The 24,729-nt window shown below is 33.5% G+C and overlaps 1 protein-coding gene across 5 annotated transcripts in view; it reads left to right on the plus strand.

Annotated features, from left to right (window-relative positions):
* Nucleotides 1–24,729, plus strand: part of SNX29 (sorting nexin 29) — a 126,821-nt gene that overhangs the window by 60,179 nt on the left and 41,913 nt on the right. For all 5 annotated transcript variants that reach the window (XM_074599288.1, XM_074599287.1, XM_074599286.1 and 2 more), the window contains exons 17-19: nucleotides 76–131; nucleotides 1,102–1,183; nucleotides 14,866–15,006. In XM_074599288.1, the coding sequence (XP_074455389.1) occupies nucleotides 76–131; nucleotides 1,102–1,183; nucleotides 14,866–15,006 (279 nt within the window). The remainder of the gene's footprint in view (nucleotides 1–75; nucleotides 132–1,101; nucleotides 1,184–14,865; nucleotides 15,007–24,729) is intronic.

The following is a 24,729-nucleotide window of genomic DNA, read 5'->3' on the forward strand; positions in this document are numbered from 1 at the left end:
TTATAATATTATGCTTTCTTAAATGAAAGCATAATAACCAGTGTGTGGGAATTTTTTTCTGTTTTGTAAATGTAGGTCCCTGGAGATTTGAGTCAAACATCTGAAGATCAGAGTTTGTCAGATTTTGAAATGTAAGTTTCGTAATACACATATTTTTCTCTTTGTACTGTCTTTATGGGAAAGAATAATAAACAAACAGATTCAATAATTTGCTTTTCCTATATTATTTCCAATAATTCTCAGCTGTGGTGTTCCATTGTTAAAAAAGTATGGAGAGTTGCACAGTCCGTGCCCTAGTGTAGTTTTTAATAACGTTGAATGCAAGTTTAGATTTATGAAGATTCTCTTGGAGTGTTCTTTCAGTGCACTAGGTCTTGGTTTCCTAACAAAGCACCAAAAAGTTACAGTTTTCTGTTGCTTTGGTTTTGAGAGATGCTAGATGCTGTTCATAATATGATGGACTTCCTCATTTTTACAGACTAACTCCTAATCGATGCATACCAATAGTGCTACCAAAAAACCCACAAACAATACAGTTGGTCATCCCAGATCATTCTAGAGTGTCGTGATTTGGAGTTTTGCCTTTATTAGTCAGACTAATGAATCTCTAGCTTTTTGTGGATGAGGGGGTGAAAATGTTGCTGATGTCTTTGAATCATAGAAAATTGGAGATGAATTATGAGAAGCGGATGGCAATAGCTTCTCCATAATTGTGCAGTGCTCTTCTGTTACTTAATGAACTCGGGTTTTTGCTGTGTTTTGTGGACCAAAATATTGCATTTGTTGAAATGAATAGTTTTTGTTTTGTGTGTATAATCAAATGTTGCCAGATACATACTGTAAAACAAAACCAAACCCAAAAAAAACACAAAGAGAATTTTCATTGCTCTTTTTCAGTTATGTTAGTTTTCGGGAACACTTTTAGATACAGCAGGTATAAAATGTTCAGGCAGAACTACAATTTTTCTGATACTCGATTTGAAATGTTAAGTTGCTTTGTTGATCACTTTGATCATTATCTAAATCACTGGAGGTAGTTGCTTTGCAATTCTTATACATAAATGTGGTTTCCTATTTGAAGTTTTTCTCTCTCCTCTTCAGATCAAATCGTGCTCTTATTAATGTTTGGATTCCCTCAGTCTTTCTGCGTGGAAAAGCTGCTAATGCATTCCATGTTTATCAGGTAAGTGATACATCTTAACACAGATTCTGTGTAAAAGTTTCTGACTGAAATAGCACATTTTAATAATTTAAAGATCTCAGTATAATTTCATTAGAGATCAGTTAATGTACAGCAGCAGTAACTTCATATACATTAACCCATCGGATTGTGTTCATTATCCAAATAGCATATTTTGAGGGTTGGCTTTTAATAGTTTAATACTTTAAAAGCATGCCAATAAGGTGACTGTATTGGCCGGGGAGTGCAAGAAGTCAATGTTAATCAGTAATGCCTTCTTCAATATGCATGTACGTATTTTGTTTCAATTTTGGGGATATCAGTGACCAGAAATGTTGCTTGGCCAACAGACAGACAGACGTGGCTTACTGTAGTAGCTCACTCAAAACCATTTTGAATGGCGCAACAAGCATTCACTAAGTGTCATTGGACGTGTTCATACTGTGTTCTGCTTCAGCTGTGTACGAAACTCAGGGTTTGTGCTCTAGCCTGCCTTGTAGTTGAAGCATTGAAATCCTATGCTGTTCCTGGATTCCTGAATTCTCAGTTTCAGAACAATTTTACCTTCCATGGATGGAATGGCAGGGCAAACTTTAAATGCTCCTTAAAATGCTGTCCCAGGCTGTTTGTATTTCTTTCTTGGTGGATTATTAGCAGCTGCAAAATTTTTCCACTTTTGTTCCAGCCGCGTGTACTTAGCTGTGAACAAGATTTCTGAAGCTTTTTAACATTCCTCTCACTCTGAATGATGACTTGTGTAGAATTTTGAATCATTTATGAAGTGTTGGCAGATAGTTGAAAAATAGGGGAAAACATCCACCATTCAGCCAGTAAAAGACAATGAAAAATAAGACCTTAGCTAATGGAAGGAAAAGCTAACAATACCAAACAGGTAGTAATTTGTTTAAAAGCATTGAATAATCAATCCAATTCAGGTGCACAAGTGTTTGTGGAAACCTAACGTGTTGACAAGTGTGATTATTTTTGTCTTTCTGGCTCTCACATATTCTCCACTCTGCTGTCACTGGCTACACATTCTCAAACCCACACACCAGTCTGCTAATGCAGAAATTGTTAGAAACATCAATATCTCACCCCATGACATCTCTGTTACTCTAGTGACGTTTCAGTTCTGTGACTGCTAGAGGAGCTCTGGTTTCTCCTGCTTGTTTCCTAGGATGCTTTGTTTTACTCCTGTCATCCTGCTTTGTCATTTCTTAGGTTTCTCCTGTTCCTGTCACTACACACCATTTGCTTTCCACCCCATCCACCATTTCCTCACCAGGTGGGGCAGACACTTGGCAAAGATGATCTTGTCCCACTCTGTCAGGTGGATTTCATCTCTCCCAGCAGTCCTTGAGTCTTAGAGACAGTCCCATGATCATAAAAGCCAAATCTGTCCTTTTTAATTATTAAACCTGCTTTTGTATTTTGAGTTTTGTTAGTGTTGTTACTACTAAGACATGAACCAGAAACAATTTATTTATAGGATTTCTATCTAATATGCTGAATCTTTCTCTTTTTTTTTAAGTAATAAAGTGCTTTTCATTAAGGTATATTAGAACTGGATTAAAAAACATTAATTGTTTGAAGAACTTAATTTATTTTTCATTTTACTTGTAACTTGATATCAAACTTAGTTAGTAGAAGAGTTCAGTACTTTTCATGCAGTTTGACTGTACATGACTTTACAAATGGCATCACGAAAGCCTGGAAAGTATGCAGAATTCATATATACTAGAGACTTTCTCCACATTCTTTTTCAATAGGAAAAATATTGAGATAAACTAAGCTTCCCAATTTATAAGAGGTTTAGGGCTTTATCTAAAATCTGCTGAAGTGAGTAGAGGGTTAGATGTTGGTCTCAGCTTGCTTTGGTTAAGGGTCTAACTACAGTGACTTGAACAAAATTTAGGCTTTTTTATTGTGCTTTTGCACCTTATTTCTATTTATCATTGGCATGGCATTTTAAAAAATATGTTGTGCTAGTACAGAGTGGATTTTAATAGACTTCATCCATTACTTGTCATCAATGGAAAACAAAACTTGTGACTGAAGGCTAAGCCTCTTGAGAAGAGGAAAAAAGAAGACAAAATATCATTGCAAGATTCTGAAAGATTAAAAATTCTAGATTTACAAAAACACAATTTTGAGAATTTTATTAAGTTCTTTGTCTACTATATATACTCATAATGTTGGGCATCCATAAGGTACAAAATTCTGTTTATTGGTATATGTATTTGAAAAATGTACAAGTTCTTCTGAATATGCTCTATTCATTATCTGTTCTCACTAGCAATTTACGGGACATGTAATGTGGAAAGTTAGAAGCATCTGTCTAGAATAGGATGTCTGTGGTCCGACTAGTTGGTCTTTAATTACAGAACAGCACAGAATATCATAGAATTCCCCTGGTGAACAGCTCTGTATTTGCTCAACTTTTTCTTTTAATATTTTTAATATTCTTTTAATATTTTAAAAAAAGCAAGCAAGAATTAGCTGTGGAAGTGACCTAGAACTTCTGTAATTCTTACTAAACTTTGATCTTGGTACCAGCTGAGATCTTTCCTTATGGAAGAATACATTAATGGCATTTCTACCAGTTTTTGATCTCAGTAACAGGAGCATGACTGGGAAGAGTATCTGTCTAGCAAATAACTTTGTTTTCTGCCACTGTGCATGTGAAAAAAAGAAATTTTCCTAAATAGACAAATGCTCTGTAGCATAGCACTACAATGAAACTCTTGAAGTGATTGCCACATCTCTGATCAAATATGTAGTCATGTGCTTGCTGAATATATATTCTGCATTTTACAGCTACCAGGAAAGCATTAATTTATAAAACTTCAGAATAGCCTTAATAACAGCACTGTGCATTTATCTTGTTAAATCTCTGCCAAAACATGAGCTCCTGATTACAGGGAATTTGATTCAGTGTTGAAATTGTGGAAGTGGATATTTACCAGGCTACCAGTATGTAATGAACAGACAAGGACTGGGAGTGACAATTAGAATAAATGACTGAGCTCATTTCTGAGAGTCCTCTTATTCATGATAAACATTATTTTTGCTGCTTTATCATTTATTTCTCCAATGGCAGAAAATTAAAATGCATGTGTAACACTTTGTGTCGGCTACATGAGAAATTGCTTGTAGTATATCAGTGTAAGGGAAAGTAGCAATATTGCAGAATGTTGATATTAATGAGATCATTATCAACATCTTTTGGAGTCCACATTTCTCTGCAACTACTTGAATAACCATAACTTGAGATGTAAAAATTGACTCTTGGTTGTGCTGGCTAATTCTGAGAAAAAGATATCAAACGAACTTTGGAGAAAGCTAAAGTGTGCCAATTGGAACAGCAAAGTTTGAAACTTTGGGTTTGGGTAAGCATCATTTTTTAGATATGCTAAATACTTATGACTGTACTTGGAGATTAGCCTTAAGACGTTAAACCTGCCTGAAAATTAGATTGTATGCATAATATTATTAAGGTAAGATGATGCTGCCAAATGAAGATGTTACAAAAGGACACGGACCATGACCATTGCTTTTCCAAATGCAGTTCACGTAAATGTATTTCTAACATGGCTTGATTTCTTCTGTGTTTTCTGTTATTAGAAAGCTAAAGAGATTGTCTTCCTCTCCCCTCCTGTTAGGAGCCACCTTGTTAACTTCTGCTGATTTGAGATTGTGTATCTCCTAAGCATTTTACTTGATGAAGAGAGGAAGACAGTGTGCCGGTGGAACTTGCTATGTCACATTTATTGCTGATGCACTTTAGAATTGTTGTGTCTCTTCTGTCCCTTTTTGCTGATAAGTGAGTGTTTTCTAGCAGAAAATAAACTATTGCATACATAGCACATGACTTGAAAATGACCAAAAGAGGGTGGAAAGAATTGCAGAGCACCTCAAAGAGTTTGGAAAAGTATGAACCTATCAGTTCGACAGTATCTGTCATCTTTTTTCCAGCATTTATAAATGCTTCTTATGAATATAAGAATTAGGAGAAATAAATCTGGGTAGCTGTGCCTCTTCAAAATTAATACCGATTCTGCATTTGTGCATCTTAAAAAACCAGGAAAAGAAATGAATGCCATTAATTTGCATATCAGGAGGGCCTGACCTGGACAGGACAAGAATAGACTCCAGCAGGAGTTTTGTTATTGTGCTTGCTTGTCTTTAACTTTTTTTTTTTTAAATTTAATGTAGATTTGTAATGGTGTTTTGAAGGGCGTTTCAAAGCATTTTTTTTGTGTCATATTAATATTTCAGTATGTTTCAGATGTTGTGTTCAAAATCAGTACATCTATCATCCTTAAAAAACCTCAGATGTTATTTTTCAGTGAATATAGAAGTTGTTTCCAGCTCCAGCTTACTTGTTGCATAGTTTCAAGCATCAAATAGTTTCTTTAATTTCTGTTAAGGATTAAGGATTCTGGAAAAACTCAGGAATAAAGTTGTGGACTCTGAAAGCACACAACATTTTATAATGAATCCTATAGATGTGGAATTTTTAATCAGACCTCTGTATTTGTAGTTACACTGCACTCTAAAAAAAAAAAAAAAAAAAAACCAAACCCCTAAAAGAGACAACTAACATGGTTTGCAGGCATAATGGAGGCTGTTTAAAAACTTGGATATTGCTCAGAGGAAATGCATAAGCTATTTAGAAAAAAAAAAAAAAGGAAAAACAAGACAAGGATTGCTAAGCAGCAGAATAAGGAAAGTTATTAGAAGTAAATAAATACTTTTAAAAAAATTAAAGAATAAGTCATTTCCAAAGGAAAATAGAGGAATGTACACATTCTGAAGGAAAAAAAGTAGAAATACAGAGTTATAGCCCTCTTACAACTTCCAAAACCCATAAAATCTAATGGTCTGTTCTGTACGTCAGGAGGAGGCCACTTGCTAAAGTCAGTGGGACAAATACTCAAGCTGAAGAAGGTGGTCTCATAACATAAAATAGTAACAGAAAAATGTGCTTTTTAAGATCTCCATTCACCATGGAGTTGTTATGGGGTATTCCCATTCTGTATTATTCCTTGTGGAGAATTACCAGATGGACTGTTTTAAATGAAATGCCGGTAGATCTTATTGAACAAATAAAGAATAAATCTCCACATGCAGTTCACCAGGAATTCAAGGGTGAAATAGCTGAAAACTGATAAATAGCTTCTGGCTTGGGTACCAGAAGTTTTTTAAACTAACTAATCTGACACAATTTTTAAAAGGGTTTAGGGAGGTCTGAAAACCAAGTTGTTAGAAATCATTAGTAAAGGGATATCACAGCAATCTTTGAAATCATGGAGAGATTTTTAACTGTTTAAAAATGCAAATTGGAGCATCCATTGAAGCTACTAGCTTGCAGTTTCAAACCAAGTGCTTGACAGTGCTTTTCTCCACAACATATAATTGGGGTGCAAGACATCTTATTACAGAGTTTGTGAATACTGAAAGTTTACACGGGTCTAGAGAATATTGAGCTAACTGAATTTGAGAAAAATCAGTCAAAGCACAAAGACGTGCCATCTTTCTCACGAAATCCCTGGATAGCAATATTTTGGAAGATAGGCAACTTTTTTTGATAAATATCACTATACATTTTGTTCATATTTAAGCGGACTGAATAGAATACATTTCATAATTCACCAAAGAACTTTCCAAACTGTTCAAATCAGTACGAATGAAAAGTGTGCCTTGCAGTAACAGTACAGTGGAGGAAGCTTGGAAGTCATGGTGTAGGATTAACTAAACACGAGTTGCCCTTGTAATGCTATGCTAAGAATGAGTAATTTAGTCCTGAAATTGAAATAATAGGTATGATTAGGAAGTATCTTTCCTTCCACTATTGTTTGTCTTCTATGCATGGCACGCTTATTTGAATGTTTTCAGAAGCACATCATTTCTCTTTGTTAATTGCTCAGCTTTTTTGTTTTGTTTCAGGTTTATATCTTGACTACTGTCTTGACATTCATTAGTGCTGACAGATTACCAGTATAATTAATTTTGCACTTGAGTAGAAAGATTAATTAGATGACCAGTTGCTGTCCTTTTTATGAATCAACAAATCATAAGGATTATTTAGACATTACTGGATGAAATTATTGGGGCCGTGATAGGAGCTCAGAATAGAATGTCATAGCAGTATCTTCTAGCAAGAACATTAGAACAATTACAGTTATCCCCTTTCAGTCCAGAAGATGCTTAAGAGGTTTATTCTTTTACAAAGTTTGTGATGGCTATTAGTAAGTGGTAATAGGATTAGTTATAAGCATTAAAGGACCTAGCCATGTGTGAAGAAACAAAGATATTTTGTACAAAGTAACAGTTAAGAAAGCATAGTCCTTTAAACAGACAAGTTAAACATTAGGTGGCTTGGGTCATGCTGACGAAAGTCTTCTCTTATGAACATCCTGTCTTCTCTAGTTAGCTAGTCGCTCTCTGATGACTACTATTTGTGATCTGTGCAGTTTGATGCCCATCTTCTTTTGTGAATTTTTTTTTTTTGAGGCAGATGTTGCTCAGCCAGTCTACCATTAGAAAATAATTTTGTCTAGTATATTCACAGGGATAAAGACAGAATCCAGATCAGAATCAAAAACAATTTTTGCATTTACATTTTACCTCTAGATGGTGATAGTTAGTTGCAGTTTCTTTAATGCCTGTGAAGCGAGATGATTATTGCAATAATATTACTTTATCGTATTTCTCAACTATAGAGTATCTTGTTATTTTCTGCATACATATGGATTCCACTTCCCTGTGAAGTGTACAGCAAATGCCATTAGTCATGCCTTTTGTTGCTATAATTACCAATGGCTGACACTTAAGATAATGAAACAGAGATTTTGTGATTCTTAAAGTGATACCAATATTTAAATGGCTACTTGCAAGTCTGCCTTGTTTGCAGAGCAGTAAACATTTTAGATTATACCAAATAAGATTAAAGATAAACATGCTGATCAGATAAGACTGTTGCTATTTGCATATGAATAGCCACCCAAGATTATCATAAATAAACATTCTTTTTGTACAGCTTTTTTACCCCAGTCTCTTTTCAATCTTTCATATATTTGACAGTGTATTGTTCATTTTTATGAACTAAATATCAAAAAGTTGAAGATTCAACTTGTTCGCTTTAATTCCTGTTATGTCTCTGTATGTAGAAAGGCACACAAAAAGCTGCTCGTATCACAGCTTAAAAGTTTCATTGTTCTGTTTGTTTTTCATTATGCAGAAATTCTTATATTGGCTCATTTTCAAAGAGGGAACTTAACCATAAATGTAGTCCTGCAGCTGTGTCAGAATATTACTTGCATTTGTATTCATTTCTCACACTTTGAAGGTAACTTTGGAGAATTCAGTTTGAATTTATAGTCTAAACAGAATCCCGTTGTCCTGAAGTAAAGTCAAGAAATGTAACAGGTTCCTTCCTTTTTTGCTATATGCTTCCCTTTTGGATTCATACCTTTAACAACTTCTATATGTTTTGAATGCTGAAATAATTTTGATAAAACCTTCCTAAATAGATTGAAATACATCACTCCTCTCAGGGAAGCACGCTATGAAATAGGAAGAAAAGGTAGTTCCATTCCCCTGGACACAATTATTTTGTAAATTGTAAATTTTGATCAAAATCTTTTTAATTTAGTGCTCTGGAGTAAAGATGTGTATTAAAGTTGAGTTAGTTTTAAGAATTTTTAAAACTTTATTATCATCATAAACCTATATTTGAAAAGCAAAACAAGTAGTTGTTACAGAAACTCATCCCAGAACGTGTCTGCACCTCTGGTTAAAATGAAGGAATTTTCTTTCTACAGAAAGGCTTCTCAGTCATTTTTCTTAGATTACGTTAGCAATAATCTACAAAAGTACTTGCAGTCTTGTTTTATGGAAATATCATGGGTTATAAGATTCATTTAACCAAATGCTAAGTTAAAAGTTACTTGTGAGTTATTGCAGCAAATATTCCAGGCTTCTATAATGTCTATAACGCAAAACTCAAAAAACGTAGAGAATCAGTAGATAAACGCTAAAAAGTTTTACTTTATAGTTCAGAGCACTGAAATTTGTTTCTTCTCAGTTTCTTCTCCCCTTTTTATCATAAAGAAGTTTAATAGACATTCTTAAACAGGTGGGTTTTGGTTTTGTGGTTTTTTTTTTAGTATGGGAAACTTATAGTGGAAGCAGTGAAAAAGATGAACTGTGTTTGTTAGCTGATGAGAACTTTTAATGCAGATGAGATCTTGTCTCCTCTTACTACTTGCAGCTGTCCATCAGTAATTCTGAACTGGACTTTTAGAAGTCCCTGTCTTGTGCCTGATGCGCCCTCTCTGTAGTTGTATCAGAAGAAGATGTCTTTTTATGCTGTTTAATAGATTAATTTTTGTGAGAATAAAGAAGAAATTATCCTTACTCTAAAGACTGGCACAAGATAATGTGGATCACAGTAGGATTTAAGTATTTTAGAAGATAATTTTAGTAGTTTAGAAGATAATTTGGGTACATTACAAGTGTTACAGTTTGGTCCTGGCATGAAATTATGATTGTTTTATGATTATGTAATACAATATATAATTATTTAAATTGACTATTTCAAAGTCGAGGTAAAGGAGATGCAAGATATTGGTGTTAGTCTGCCTATAAGAAGGGGAAAAGCTGAAACGCTTGCAGTTTTAACTTCATCCATATCATATCATATCATATATCATATCATATCATATATCATATCATATCATATATCATATCATATCATATATCATATCATATCATATATCATATCATATCATATATCATATCATATCATATATCATATCATATCATATATCATATCATATCATATATCATATCATATCATATATCATATCATATCATATATCATATCATATCATATATCATATCATATCATATATCATATCATATCATATATCATATCATATCATATATCATATCATATCATATCATATATCATATCATATCATATATCATATCATATCATATATCATATCATATCATATATCATATCATATCATATATCATATCATATCATATATCATATCATATCATATCATATCATATATCATATCATATATCATATCATATATCATATCATATATCATATCATATATCATATCATATATCATATCATATATCATATATCATATCATATATCATATATCATATCATATATCATATATCATATCATATATCATATATCATATCATATATCATATATCATATCATATATCATATATCATATATCATATCATATATCATATATCATATCATATATCATATCATATATCATATCATATATCATATCATATATCATATCATATATCATATATCATATCATATATCATATCATATATCATATCATATATCATATCATATATCATATCATATATCATATCATATATCATATCATATATCATATCATATATCATATCATATATCATATCATATATCATATCATATCTCATATCTCATATCTCATATCTCATATCTCATATCTCATATCATATCATATATCATATCATATATCATATATCATATATCATATCATATCTCATATATCATATCTCATATATCATATCTCATATATCATATCTCATATATCATATCACATCATATATCACATCATATATCACATCATATATCACATCATATATCACATCATATCACACATCATATATCACATCATATATCACACATCATATCATATATCATATATCACATCATATATCACACATCATATCATATATCATATATCATATATCATATCATATATATCATATCATATATCATATCATATATATCATATCATATATCATATCATATATATCATATCATATATCATATATCATATCATATATATCATATCATATATCATATATCATATCATATATATCATATCATATCCTTGCATAGTTTTTGTTGGCTTTTCTAACACAAGGTGTTAGAACAGATTTATCTGCATAGGTAGTGGTAGGAGCAGTCTGCTCTATGTAATTTTTCATTTGTTCCAAGCTTGCTTTGTCCTGCCTGGGGGGAATAAAGAGGCAAATTTAAGCACATAATGTCTCCCCCCCCGTGCAATCTCTTCTCCCATCCCCCAACAGTGTTCAAATTGCCTGTCTTAGAAGACGCATAAAATCCATTTAAGAACTGTCATTCATTCATTGGTTTATCCCGCTGAGTGCTAGCAATATGCTTCTTAAGATATATATGTTCTGTTAGCATGAGCAGGTTTGATTATTAATCTTCTCATCCTTTTTTATCTTAATCTGTTCTATCTAAGCAGATATTCCCGTATCTGAAGCAAGTATTCTCATTTTACAGAAACATTTTATAGCTTCTTTACCAAGAATGAAACTCTAGCAAAAAATTAAAGCTTCTCTACTAGTTCATGTCTACTTTCCTTTTTCTTATTGTACTGAAGCGTAAAGGTGAAACTATGGACCCAAAATTATTTGAAGTGTTATTTAAAAGCAAATGTGAAGAAAACTTTTACTAGTCAAGCTTAGCTGAGTTAACATTTAAAAAGCAATGGTGCCAATTTGCATGTTATGTTTTTGTTTTCATGCTGATTGGGTTGTCTCTACCAAACCAGTTGCTAATTTTCCTTTTTGTCGTCACATGCTTGGGCATTTGAAAGGCATATGTAACAAACAAGAGGATATCCAGAAAACCCTTTTTTATTAGTGAGGGAAAGGAAGTTAGAAATACAGTAATAGAGTAGAAATACAATAATGCAGAAATAATACATTTGAAAGGTAATGTAGCAATTTGGTATTGATTTTTAAATTGTTCAGAGAATGAGCCTAGGACTTTCTGTAACGTGATCTTAAAATACTGTTCTGTAATTATATGTCATATGTTAAGGTATTTTCAGTAGTAGAAAGTAGTGTCACTCTAGGGTGGAGCATGATAATTTGGGAGAAACATACACAAAAGTGTATTTGGCAGCTACAAATGTCATTGATTTCCTATTAAAAGGCCATGAATGAAATTGTGGATACATTGAAGGCGATGGGAATAGTCCTAATGACTTTTAAGGCAATTTCAAACCGTGCATCTCAAGTTGCTTGATTTGATATTTCAAAATTTCATCTACAAAGATAATTGTTCACTGTTATTCCTCTGCTTAAGTTGTATGATCTGTATTTGATTTAAATTAGGATAACTATATGCCTTATATAACTAGACTAGAGTAAGTTTATCCAAGCAGTTCTATATTTGGGATTTATTTTCTTTGATTTCCCAACTGAATTTGCATTAAGTGTCTTGAAATACCTTGGCTTGTGAATAGTATTCCCTGTTGAGATAATAAAAGCTTTGAATGTCTACTACATCATGAACTTTAATATGCCTTTCATACTCTATTATACTATTGTCAATAAATTCAATATGGCACAGGGCTCCAAATGTTGCATTTTCATTTCTTACTGTCTAAAAGAAATCAATATCTATGTACACAGAAGAACAGGAAGAGATTCTGTAATAGTTTTATCTAAGAAATGAATCTATGTTTTTGCAGTCCTTAAAAATTTCAATTGCAATGTACTGGATTCCTTATTTAGTTAACTATGGGTTACAGTTTAACAGAAACTGCATGATTCACCAAATCACATGTGCAAAGGTAACTGCTTAGTTAAATTAGGATTTCCATATTAAATAACTTGGTTAGAAATAATTAAAGCTGTTCTGTCATCCTCACCCCCCGTAGGGAAGCTCAAACATGAATCTTGGGAATGTATAGAAAATTTCAAACAATATGCTGGTTGAAGCAAGAATGGGCAGGGAGAGAGGTTAAAGCTGGGTGAATAAAGAGTATTTAGAATAGTTTTTACTACATTAAATGAATTTCATTGAAATTATGCAAAGTACTTGCATTCCACATTTCCCTTCATTTTCCTTCAGAGGTGTAGTGAATTGTTAAAACAGATGGTCCAGTAGGTGTTTAATTATCTTTATCCTGGCTTTATTTTCAAAATGAAAAAGAAATCTGAATACTTCCTGCAGACTTATTATAGTGGTTCCATTGTTACACTATCTGAATTCTTGTTACCAAAAGTAGTGGAATTTTTGTTTACATATGCATAATTCACACAATACTCTGAATATCTTGTGTTCTTAGATGTGCTAATTTTGGAATTACATTATTCATTTTTTGTCCATCATGAAACATGATAAAGTACAACAGTAATAAAAATAAGCTTGTTATTCAATAGAATCTAATATTATGAATATATGAACATTTTCTAAAGTGAAATATTATAATTTGGCAGAAGTTGCATAGTATATTGTATTTTGTTGTGAGACAGAAGCCTCCTATAAATTTGAGAAATCAAGTGTCTGTAGAGATAAAAGGACTTCTTAAAAACTAAACCAAAGGAAGGCTGCACAAGCTGCTTTTGTGGAAGAAGGCATTCACCTGGCCTCACTGGACCTCTGAAATACCATGAGCCCCTAGTAAAATTTTGTTTTTTCTAAGGACGTGGCAAATCTAGAGGAGAAGGACCATGTTAATGCTTCAGTCATCAGGAAAAGCTACAATTCGGTGTTGGAATTGGCCACATCAAAATCCAAATTTCATTTTTTCCTCATATTCACAAAAATACAGTTGTTACTGCCCACTCTTTCTGTGGCAGTTGTTGGTGTTGCTTTTTTATATATGCATTCTTCTAATACTTGCCTTACAACTTACTAAATTACTGGGTTCTGTTGGAGAAGCAAGGCAGTGCAGCGTCATCAGTGCTACTCCAGCTTAATTTGTGATGCAAAATACTGAGATTATGAACACACATGAGAAATTCGAATCAGCTACAGGTTCTGCAGAAGGAGCTAAGGAAAAGGTCGCTCTGGATCCTGAGTTTTGATGCTTGGTTTATAGTTTTGGACTTGTGCTATTTCAGCATTCTTTTAAACTGTGGGCTCATTTCTGTAGAGGAAAGGTTATTCCCTATTAATGAATGAAATGTCAGCTTTCTGTAAGTATATTTCACTTCTGCATGAAATTTTCCTAGAGAACATGAATATTTAGCATGTAATTGGTAATATGCTCATGAAATAATTGAGTGGCAAACAAAAACATAATCACAAAAACTACAGCTGTGTTAAATTATACTTAATGTCCTATACAAGCAGAAAGAATGAACTGTGTTTATTTTCCAAACAATAAAATTTCTAGTTTAGTTTTCAACGTAATTATTTTTAGAAAGTAAATTAAGTTTCATAGTTTGGATAAAATTATGTTTTGCAATTCTGATGCTACGAAGCTAATTTACAAAGTTGAAAAACTGTGTTGAGTGCATAGAAATCAATTTTATAGTAGTATGAAATTATTTTTTTCTTTGGTCACTAGCTGGAATATGCTGGAAACCATGGTAACAAACAGTGCTACCACGGTTGCCCCAGAGTCATGTTAAAATGAGCAAGCTATGTTTGTCTTGATAAATACAATAAAAAGAGAGAAAAAGAGAAGGAGAGGGTAGAAGGGAGAGAATAAGATTAATGACCTATACAACAGAAACAACAAATAAGTGATCCTGGAACTTCTCGTACCATTGCATCATGAATGTGAAGGTGTTAAGTTTTGAGGCTAGAGAGAGTAAGGGAGATACATTAATTCAATGATTTGTCTTTAAATTATTTCTTTCCATGTCTGTATTTTGCAGGTTTATATTAGGATAAAGGATGATGAATGGAATGTTTATCGAAGATATGCAGAGTTCAGAAGCTTGCATCATAAATTACAGAATAAATACCAGCAAGTGAGGACTTTTAACTTTCCACCAAAAAAGGCCATTGGAAACAAGGTACTTAAAAGAACTCACAGTATCATTAAGAGTTGAGGAAAAAACCTTTCCTATCTACACACACAAAAAAAGATGTGACTATCATAAATATTATTTACACCTGCTGGACGGTACCTGCTATTTTTCAACAGACTTTGCCCTTATCAGCTGCAGATTCACTGATAATGTAGTTAATGCATTGATTTTTCCACTCGCTGTTTACCAATTGTCGCAAGTTCTTTGAACCAGCTTTTTAAAGGCATTTGGGTGCTGAATTCCTATAATCTGTGTCTTTGTGGTTTAGCTCTCCCTTTTTTAAATGGGAATTTCTGCATTTTCCTATCATAAAGGTATTTTGCAAAAAATACAGTAAATATTGCAGTAGGTATGTAGTAAATATGTAGTATCGTGTAGTTTAATCCTTAATCACCAAAACTTCAAAATGTTCAAGAGCTTAAATGCACATTGCAATATACATCAAAAATTCAGTAAGGATTGAGAAGAGAAGTAATCAAAGTTATTTTTCTTTACAGTGTAGGAATGATCTGAAAAATTTATTTAACTGTCACAAGTAAAATATTTGAAATTTAAATCATGCTTATGACGAAAAACGTCTGTGCTAAACTACTGTGTGCTTAAATCAGCATTCCTAATGTTAATCAAATTTGTTAGCTTTTATATGAGATTTTCTCCTTTTATTTTTTTTTTTCCTCACTGCCACTGAGTTCTCGTATCAAATATCTAAGAAGCACCAACCATAGCTATCAGTGTAGTCATCAAAAGAAAGCTGACCTAATGACTAAAATACTTAAAGGTCTTCATGACGTTTTATTTGGCCTAAGACCACATTAATACATGTATCACTAAAATGCCAGAATCGTGCTAATTATATCTGTTGCAACTTTGTCTTTGATAGAAAAATCCTATGAAGTAATATAAAACTTCAAAAAACAACTAGAAAAAATAATGTTTCTAAATTCCTTAATGTCATTCAGATGTCAGTGAATGTGGATTGTGAATATTTAAAGGTGGTAACTCTGATCTTCAAATGATTTCCCAAGTGTTCCCTAAAAATGAGTAGGTAAATTTGGCACATGTGATAGGAAATTAGTAGCAGTGCATATAATCTGGAATGAGTGGTGGTGATATAAATATATATGGAGTTTATCAATAAAATCTGTCGGCCTTTCTGCTTGGCATAAAGTCCAGAGTTAATGTTCATTTCCTATTAGCCTAGTAAACGAAAGTACTTATGATAGCTTTTTCTGCTTTTTTTTTTTTCATATATTAGAAGATCATGCATTTTTCATTTCATTTTTAGTGGATAGTTTTGTAACAGAAACAACGTATTTTCTTCTTTATTACATAACTAATTCTCCTTTTTTGAAGTGATGTAGTATCAGCCACTTCAATAAATTAGAAAAGTCTTCTTTTGAGCTTTTTTTGGTAGTCTCTCATCCTTAATTGCTTTAAAAAACTAATTGAATTACAAGTTCAGTTGCACAATTGATGCATACAAAATTATCAGTTGAGCAACTTATTAAAAATTAGCATCGCTTATTCTTTCAGTGCTTTAGCTTTGAGACAAAATTCTACATTATTCATGCAGAAACCCACAATCACTTTCTGTCATATCAGCTCTCAGAGAAAGTATCTTTTCTTTACACTAAGAAATGGGTGCCATCCATTGCACTCCTGAAAGGCTCCTATGATGAGACATAAGCCAGTTGTATAATTGGAGTTGATTAATGATTATACCTGCTACCTACTGTAAATAGCCTGCAAGTTGCAAAGTGGCACTTTCACATCAGCTTTGCAAGAGCTTGCCTCAGTTTATCATACAAGAGCTTATTTCCACAGCACATTGTGTAGGCAAACTTTTATCCTTCTAGTGGTGCTATTTTGTGTACCATGTCATATTATGTATTGCATTTAGGAATATTGCATGCTTTTGTGTGGTATGGTAGGTCATGCTTCAGGAACACTTACCCTATAGATCCAGCAGAAACAGTATCCCCTTGAAAGACATCACACTGTGTGCCTGACTGAGATGGGTTAATGGCCTTGAGATGGCCCTCCTTTCTATGAGCGAGCAAGTTGAAGTAATTGGAAGGTTTAAAAAATCAGTGTAAAATTAATTAATTCACATGGGAATGTCTGCCTTGGAATTCTGTAGAACTTCCAGTTTAGGATGAGGCATTTGTGCAGGATGTTACACATGCAAATGTTTGGCATTAGAATAGATACTGTCAATACTACCTTTTCAGTATTTCTTTAACTTTAGTAGCTACCAAAGCATGTTCTCTTTTAAGTATGCTGTTAGATTTCAATAGAATTATTTTCTCTCTGATATTAGTGATACTGTTTTTAATAGAATTGCTGCTGTCTTCCCATTTCTAGATTAATCAATACAATCTTAAATCAGTGCATAAAGAACAGTTTCAGTAGGTAAATTCTGCTAACAAAAGTATCTCTATTCAGTTTACATCAATCTATGGTTTTCATATCCTTTACAAAACCTCAGTGATATTAGATGCCCAAATAACATCTTGCTAAAACATAGTCCTCCATGTGTGTATGGCTAAAAATGACTATTTTACAGCTTTTGGAAAGTGGTGTGTCCGTCTATATCCTTCAGGTCTGTACCTGAATGATGTTATTTATTGCGTATCTTCAATCCACTGTGTTTGGTACTATGAGGCTAATGAAGGTGATAACGCTTATTCTAAATGTTAGTGGCATTGAAAGAGAGTTTTGCTGTAATTGATACCTCCTTTGTATATTGTGCTTCTTTTTTAAACTGCAGAACATTTTATTTAAGACTTACAAATCTGATCTGCATTTTTAACGCTTGAACTGTTTGTTTTTGTAATCTTAAAACATACTTCCCATCTATCAGCCTGGTTTGTGGTTTGCTAAGTATTTTATATGTAGGTGTATATACCAAGACTTGTAATTTCAAACTATGGTTTTCTTGCATGAAATAGATTTTTGCCTTTTATGTGCTCTTCAGGTACTTTGGATCTTTTGAATTCATACTTCCATTATCACAGTTTAAGTCTTTGTGACTATTGCCTTCCTGTCAGGTTCCTAACGTCCAAAAGACTGGTTTGTTTCTAGGTCTAGAGTGTGCTGAGTTACGTGAAGTCATAAAGAGAAGCTTCATACGATCATAATACTTGATTGCAGACATCCCTGTATGCTTTTGCATAGAAATACAGCTTTGTTTTTTCATTTAAGATGAACCGTTACATTTATCTTCTGAATCTTCGTTGGTGCTGTGTTTCTGTCTTCTTAAAATGTTGCTTTCAGACTAATGGTTAAGTCATAATATGTGAATGTTTACTGGAGCTTTTATTCCGTATTTTTACTGGACCTATTATTCTAATTTTTTTAATATTGCAATGTCCTTAAAATCTCAGTTGCTACTTCTGCATTGGGCAGATTATAACGCTTACAGAATAGATTTTAGTAACTGAGTAAACACCTAATTAGGTATCCTCTTGCAAGGGTACTGTCCCAATAGAGGGCATATCAAAATAGAAATGTTTCTTTGCGTCCACTGAAGACGTGAATTCAGTGATTGTCTAAGTGTGTAGAAACTGAATAAGGTAGCTTTCCACTGAGTGCTGACTTGACTGCATGATATCCCTTGCTTTCCTTTAAAACACTGGGTACCCCATATAGAAAGAATACACAGCGCTTTTCTGAGATTAGAAGAGAGTGACTTTGCCATGACTCCTCAAGTTCATAAAAGGAACAATACAGAAATCTAAAATAAGTTTTCTGTCTAGGAGAAAATGTTGAAAGCATCATCATTCATCACTCTTAACCCGTGCAACTGAAGTTTGTGAGCCGTTTCCCTAGCCATAGCTTGTTTCATGCCTAAAATGCTAGTTTAACAAAGTAAATGTGTCCCTCTCACCTATCAGTGACTGAGCTAAATTGTAGATTTTGTGTATATAATTATTTTAAAAGTTTGTAAATATTTTGTGTATGTGTCTTAAAATATATCTGTTTTTATATACATATGAACACATGTACGCATATGACAACATCAAAGACAGCATTTAGGATATACGTGAAGTTGGCTTCTGGAATGTGTCTGGTAATTCTGCAAGTTCTATTCACCAGGGACTTTATCTTTCTCCCATTTATGTCAGTGGGAGTCCTGCCTTTGTGCTAACAGTGCAGATGTCTTCCGTTATTATTTTTTTTTTTTTCCTGCCAGCATAGCTGCTTTTTTATCAGTGTTTGGTCTGTTTGCTGGTTGCTGAAGATAATGAAGAGATTTAAGACAGTCTGCAGGATAACTATTTTAGGATTAAAAAGTATAAAAGGTAATGATTTTATTGCAAATAAAAAAAGACAGACTATAGCTTGTATCTTTTGCTTATAATGTTTGCTGTTTTTTAAAAGTTTATCAAGTAAAGAGTTGTCTGGCTCTGTGTGTGTATATGTATATATGTGAAGTAATTTGAAGCCATTCATATTAGAGTTAGAATTTTAATATTTTTGCTCTTAAAGGTTTCACATTATGCCATTGATGTGTAACCTCTGTTATGTATTTCCTTACTGTAAAAAGTTGATCTGCCATTTTGGGCCTGTCTATTCCAAGACAAGTAGCCTTTTAAAGCTGCTTTTTAGAGTAGATGATGGAGGTACTAAACTCCTCTTGGAAAGGGATAAGAGAGAAGGAGCATGAGAGGAATAAGGTTGAGTTTGGCAGGAGGAAGCAGGGGAAAGGGCTGCAAGGCTTTTCATCATGGATATCTCAAGGAAGCGATGCTGTCCTGTGTTATGTTCCAGAGTTCCTGGTTGAGTGGTAACCTGGCCTTGAGGTTCCCCTGAGGGGAACCTTTCTGGGTTAGGGACAGAGGTCGCCAGACCGGTGCATTTCCATGAAGATTCCTCTGCCTCCTCTTTTTCACTTGTTTTCTACTATCTCTGTGGCATGAAGTGCTCATGTACCTCCAGGTATCTAAGATACAGTTCTGGTGTTTAAGATTTTTTAACTTTTGTGGAAGTATTTTCCCATGGGAAGGAGGGGGTAGCTGCTACTGGGTTGGGCCGAGGAGAGAGGTGAATAATTTGATGAGATAGCTGTTTGAGGAAAAAAACTACTTACTTTGCTAGTAATTTTCAGAGACCATGATGCTACATAATTTTCTTTTAAGGTTATTCACATGAATTCAATAGAGCTATTTCTGCCTCCTCAAGAAAAGGCCTATGTGTTTGCTATTATCAGTCACATTTATGTGACACAGAATATGAATTCAGAATTCAGTGTTTGTTGTCCTATGCTCACTACATTACCTAGTTTGTATACATACATTAACAGGCTATGTATTTGGTTATTGTGATCCAGTGAAGGTGTGAGATACTGTTGACTGACAGATGAGCATTCAGGAGGGACAGGAACAAGGAATGAAACTTCCTGCCTCTTTCAGATCTGGAGAAAGGCCTCAGTTCGTACTTTTTCCAACTTCATTACTATTCCAATAAATATTCTAGACCATAACGTTAATAAAAAACACTACCAGTAATTCTAGACTGACGTGGAAAATCATGTTCATGGTTTAAAGAAATCAGTTCACAAGTTGCATTCATAGGTCCAATGTATATTTTATTGCCATGATAGCAAATGTGATTGTAATGGTTGATATACTGACAGCGTTTGAAATACATGTTTTAAAACAGGAAGTGTAACAATTCCTGTTTAACTAGTACATAGGCAATAACAGAAGAAATGTGGAATGTTTTAAAGAGGATGATCCATAAAGATTCTTAGCGAAGGAAGTAATTTCATTTTAGGCTTGAGTGCTTTTGTGTCCTGATTTAGCAGAGCACTTCAGGACATCCTAAAACTTAAGTATGTGTTTAGCTTGCATTGAAATCAGAAGTACAAATACATGTGCTTTTGTACTTTATGGGGTTTAGTAGCTCATAGAAACTATCCTTTATCAGATTAGTTTGTCAGAGTCATATTGTCATAGGGAGTTGTGATGTAGAAAGCAAAACTTCTAGCTAATGCCATTGGGGCAGTGGACTAAATAATATTTCTTAGTATTAAAGCTTTGATATCCGATGTCTTCAAGTAGAATTAGTAGAAAATGATGACTCTCTGCTGTTTCAGAATTGGAATACATTTATTAAAGGAGAAAAGCTTTGAAAATGTAAATCCGTAAGTTATATATTAAAAATTTGAAGTTAAGGATTGCTTTCATTAATGCTTACTTAATTTGATTTTTGGATGTTGTAATATAGATGCTTAAATTCTATACTATTCTTGATTTTCAAAGTAAGTAGATTTTAATTTTCAACCCTCTTAGTGGACTTACCTAGTATATTGAGTTATTTTCATATTCTACTTCGCCTTGTGGGTTTTAGGAAAAACTGTAGTTAATATACATTTGACAGACATGCCCATGCTGTAGTATGGTTAAAATGAAAAGAAAGGGATCCATATGCATTGTGTCCAAGTCGGGAAGGGAACTCAAATTACTCTTATATGTATAGTCACATGTGTTAATTCTGTAGCACTGGGGGTTTTTATGGCATTCTAAAACCATAAAAGAAACTTTGGCCTCTCAGTTTGCTATGTTACTTCATAATTGGAAAGTTCAATTCTTAAAGAAGTATGCGCTTTAAATAGCCATTGAGATTAAATTAATACACTCTAGTTTTCAAATAGGTAACTTAATTGAAGTACCATACAGAGAGAAATAAAAATAATTTCACGCTTGGCATAATACATTAAGATTTCTAGTCACAGCACACCTCTTTTCTGACACTGTCACCTGCACACTAAAGGGGACTACAGAGTATTTCAGATTTTGAATCCAGATCCCCTCTGGGTTTTCTACTGGAAAAGATTGCAGTGGATATTTTATGTATACAGCACTTAGAGCATTCAGTTCTTCCTCATTTCCATTTTTTTGTCATATGACTATCTAAGAGAAGAGAAATAAGTCAGTAGGAAATGGTTGGGTTTTATATGACAAATACTTTATAGCAAATGCTTCATCTTCAAGTTCTGTAGTATGAAACATCTGAGTTACCTGAAACTCAGCATGAAGGTTAAAGCTAACACAGTGCAGAGTAGTATATTTCAATTTTGGTGGTTTAATTTAACAGGTAAACAGTTTGCCAACTTGTACTTCTCCATCTCTTTCAGAATGTCTCACTGAATTAATATGTTCATTTGGTGCTCAAGTGTAACATTTCATGAAAATAGTGTATTGAGTCTTTTTCTTTTCAAATTACAAAAATTACTTATTAATTGCTGTTCAAGTTTAGGAAGAAGGAACACAGACTATTTAGGATCTACGAAACAAAATTTTGCCTGTTAAGAGGTGTTTTAATTTTGCTGTCTTGTAATCCTATAGTTAAGAGAAGTGATTTATTCTAACGAATTCTTGACGATAGAGCCCATAGAAACAGTTCAGATGGTGTTACTTTTACATCATGACGTTATGGGGAGAAAAAAAAGAAAGTAATGTAATTTACATGCTGCTTGGACACCTGCTAGATAAAAATATTGCAGTTTTATAACAACTCATGCGTCATTTAGGTATTCTAGTAGCCTCCTGGTATAAAACGAAAATATAAAAATAACTTTCTAAATTTATTTCTTATTGTGATAGCGATGCTAAATTACAAAGTTACTTGGATTAATAAATTTCCTTTCAGAGAGATCTCAGCAGGGACACCTCGTTACAGAAATAAAACTAAAAGCTCCTTTCTCTGAGCTTGAACTTTTACCCATGTTTTTCTGTCTTTCTGTACCTATCAATATGCTTTATATTGTTTTATAAATTTCATCAAATTCTAATCTTACTTGCTCTACAGCTATTTGAGCAATTGCTAGTACTAAAAATATTTAATATTATTTTTTTTAAAAGTGGAGAAAACAAAGTATTGAGTACTTCAGATCGTGTGAAATGCTGGAGATGCTTCCTGCATGAAAAATCTGGTTTTCCTCATTGTACCATGTAAAATAAGGCAGTATGAATAACCGGCACTTGATATCAATATTCCTCATTCATTCAGTTTTTGTTTTGGAAAACAGAATTGTCCTCTCAGAGTGTATCTAAAAAAAATTTCTATTAAAGGAGCATCTAGCCTTTTGAGTGCAAGTTAAGTTCAAAGATAATCTTGTATCCAGCTACGGCTTGGCAGTTGGGTTGGTAAACTGCTGTGTTTGTTTATTTATTTATTTTCAAAATTATACTTGCTAGAATTAAAGCATTCCAAATAAATGTATTTGGATACTGTTAGCCCACAGATGTAGACAGTAGCCAGAAGCTAGCAGGCTTCTTGCAGGTGTCTTTCAGATGTCTTAGATGCTGCTCGTTACCAGCAGACTGAGCAAGATGGCTGTAATCTCAGCCAGCTCTAGCAGGGGGAGGTTGGCCAAGGGGGTGTTTTCTGGGCTGTTGTGGGGCTCCCTGTAACCGTCCTCTTTTCAGCAGTTCTGTGGCAGTCTTTACCCACCCGTATTTTCTTAGTATCCCCTCTCCTAACTTGCTGGAACCATCCAACAAGAGAAAAGTGGCATAAGTTCTGCTTGAAGTTTTTTTACTGGGAAGGGAAAATATTTCCTGAAATGTGGTAGAGAAACAACTGTTAGTAAATTTTGTGGGGAATTTTGAAAGCAATTTCTTTCACTTCTGCGAGGGTAGAAGAGAAATTGTAGATTTTCGTTGACCTGTTTGTGGGTTTGACTCTTTGCTGGTTTTGTTTTTTTTTTTTTTAATTATTTTATTATTTATTTTTAAGGGAAGGCATCACTGTAAGCTTGTATATATAAGCTTGTACACTGTAAGCACTGTAGGTACCATGTCTCTAGAGGGGTTTGGGGTTGTTTTTTTATTGTTGTGTTAAATTTAGAGTCTGTCTTTATTGGTCTTCAGGGCATTTTCAAACCTGATAAAAGAAAGAAATTAAGAAACAAAACTGCAGTGCTGGGGGGAAGCACCGAACTGAGACACATTTTAACTAATATTGATGATGGTTATTGCTGTAATATAGGTTAGTGAAAAAAATGGATCTCAATTTCATGAACTGTTGTCGTAGTTTCCAGAATCTCCTGAATAAAAATAAAGAGTAGACTGATAATACTTGGTCTGAGGCGAAAACAGAAATAGAATTTCCCTGTTCAATAGCTGAGGAAAAGAATAAGCCCTAGGGGTCTTGCTATAGGCTGCACTTTCCTAGTGATGCATTTTAATGAACAGTTGATTCCTGACCAGTTGACAAATTGACTTTTGGCTTTTATGTCTTTAAATAACAAAATATTTAGAAGACACTGGATTTTGTTAGCATAATGTTACCAATTGATTTCTTATTTCTAACAGTGGCATTAAACACAACACTAAAAAGAGATCATTTTTAGTTTTATTTGCAAGCTTTCTTTTTTTTCTGTTGATATATTTATTCATGTTTAACACATTTTCTCAAAGAGGGTTTTGAGAAAGTTTAGCCTTTTGGATAGATGATATCGCTAGCTTGAAAATGCCAGGTGTCTTAAGAAATATACTTGGTTCCAGGATTCTATAAATGTCTGAGCCAATTCAGAGAGGTACAAAACATAGTTTGACTGAGATTTATTACACTGCGGAAGAATTTATCAAAATGGGATTGTCTGTTGTTTTGATAGGGCCTGGGGACTACACACTTTCATGTGTCTGTTAACATACAGTGTGCTCTGGACTTGTACTCTAAGAAAGCACAGACAAAACC

This window comes from Larus michahellis, chromosome 8 (genome assembly GCF_964199755.1).
Source record: "Larus michahellis chromosome 8, bLarMic1.1, whole genome shotgun sequence".
Classification (NCBI taxonomy): Eukaryota; Metazoa; Chordata; class Aves; order Charadriiformes; family Laridae; genus Larus; species Larus michahellis.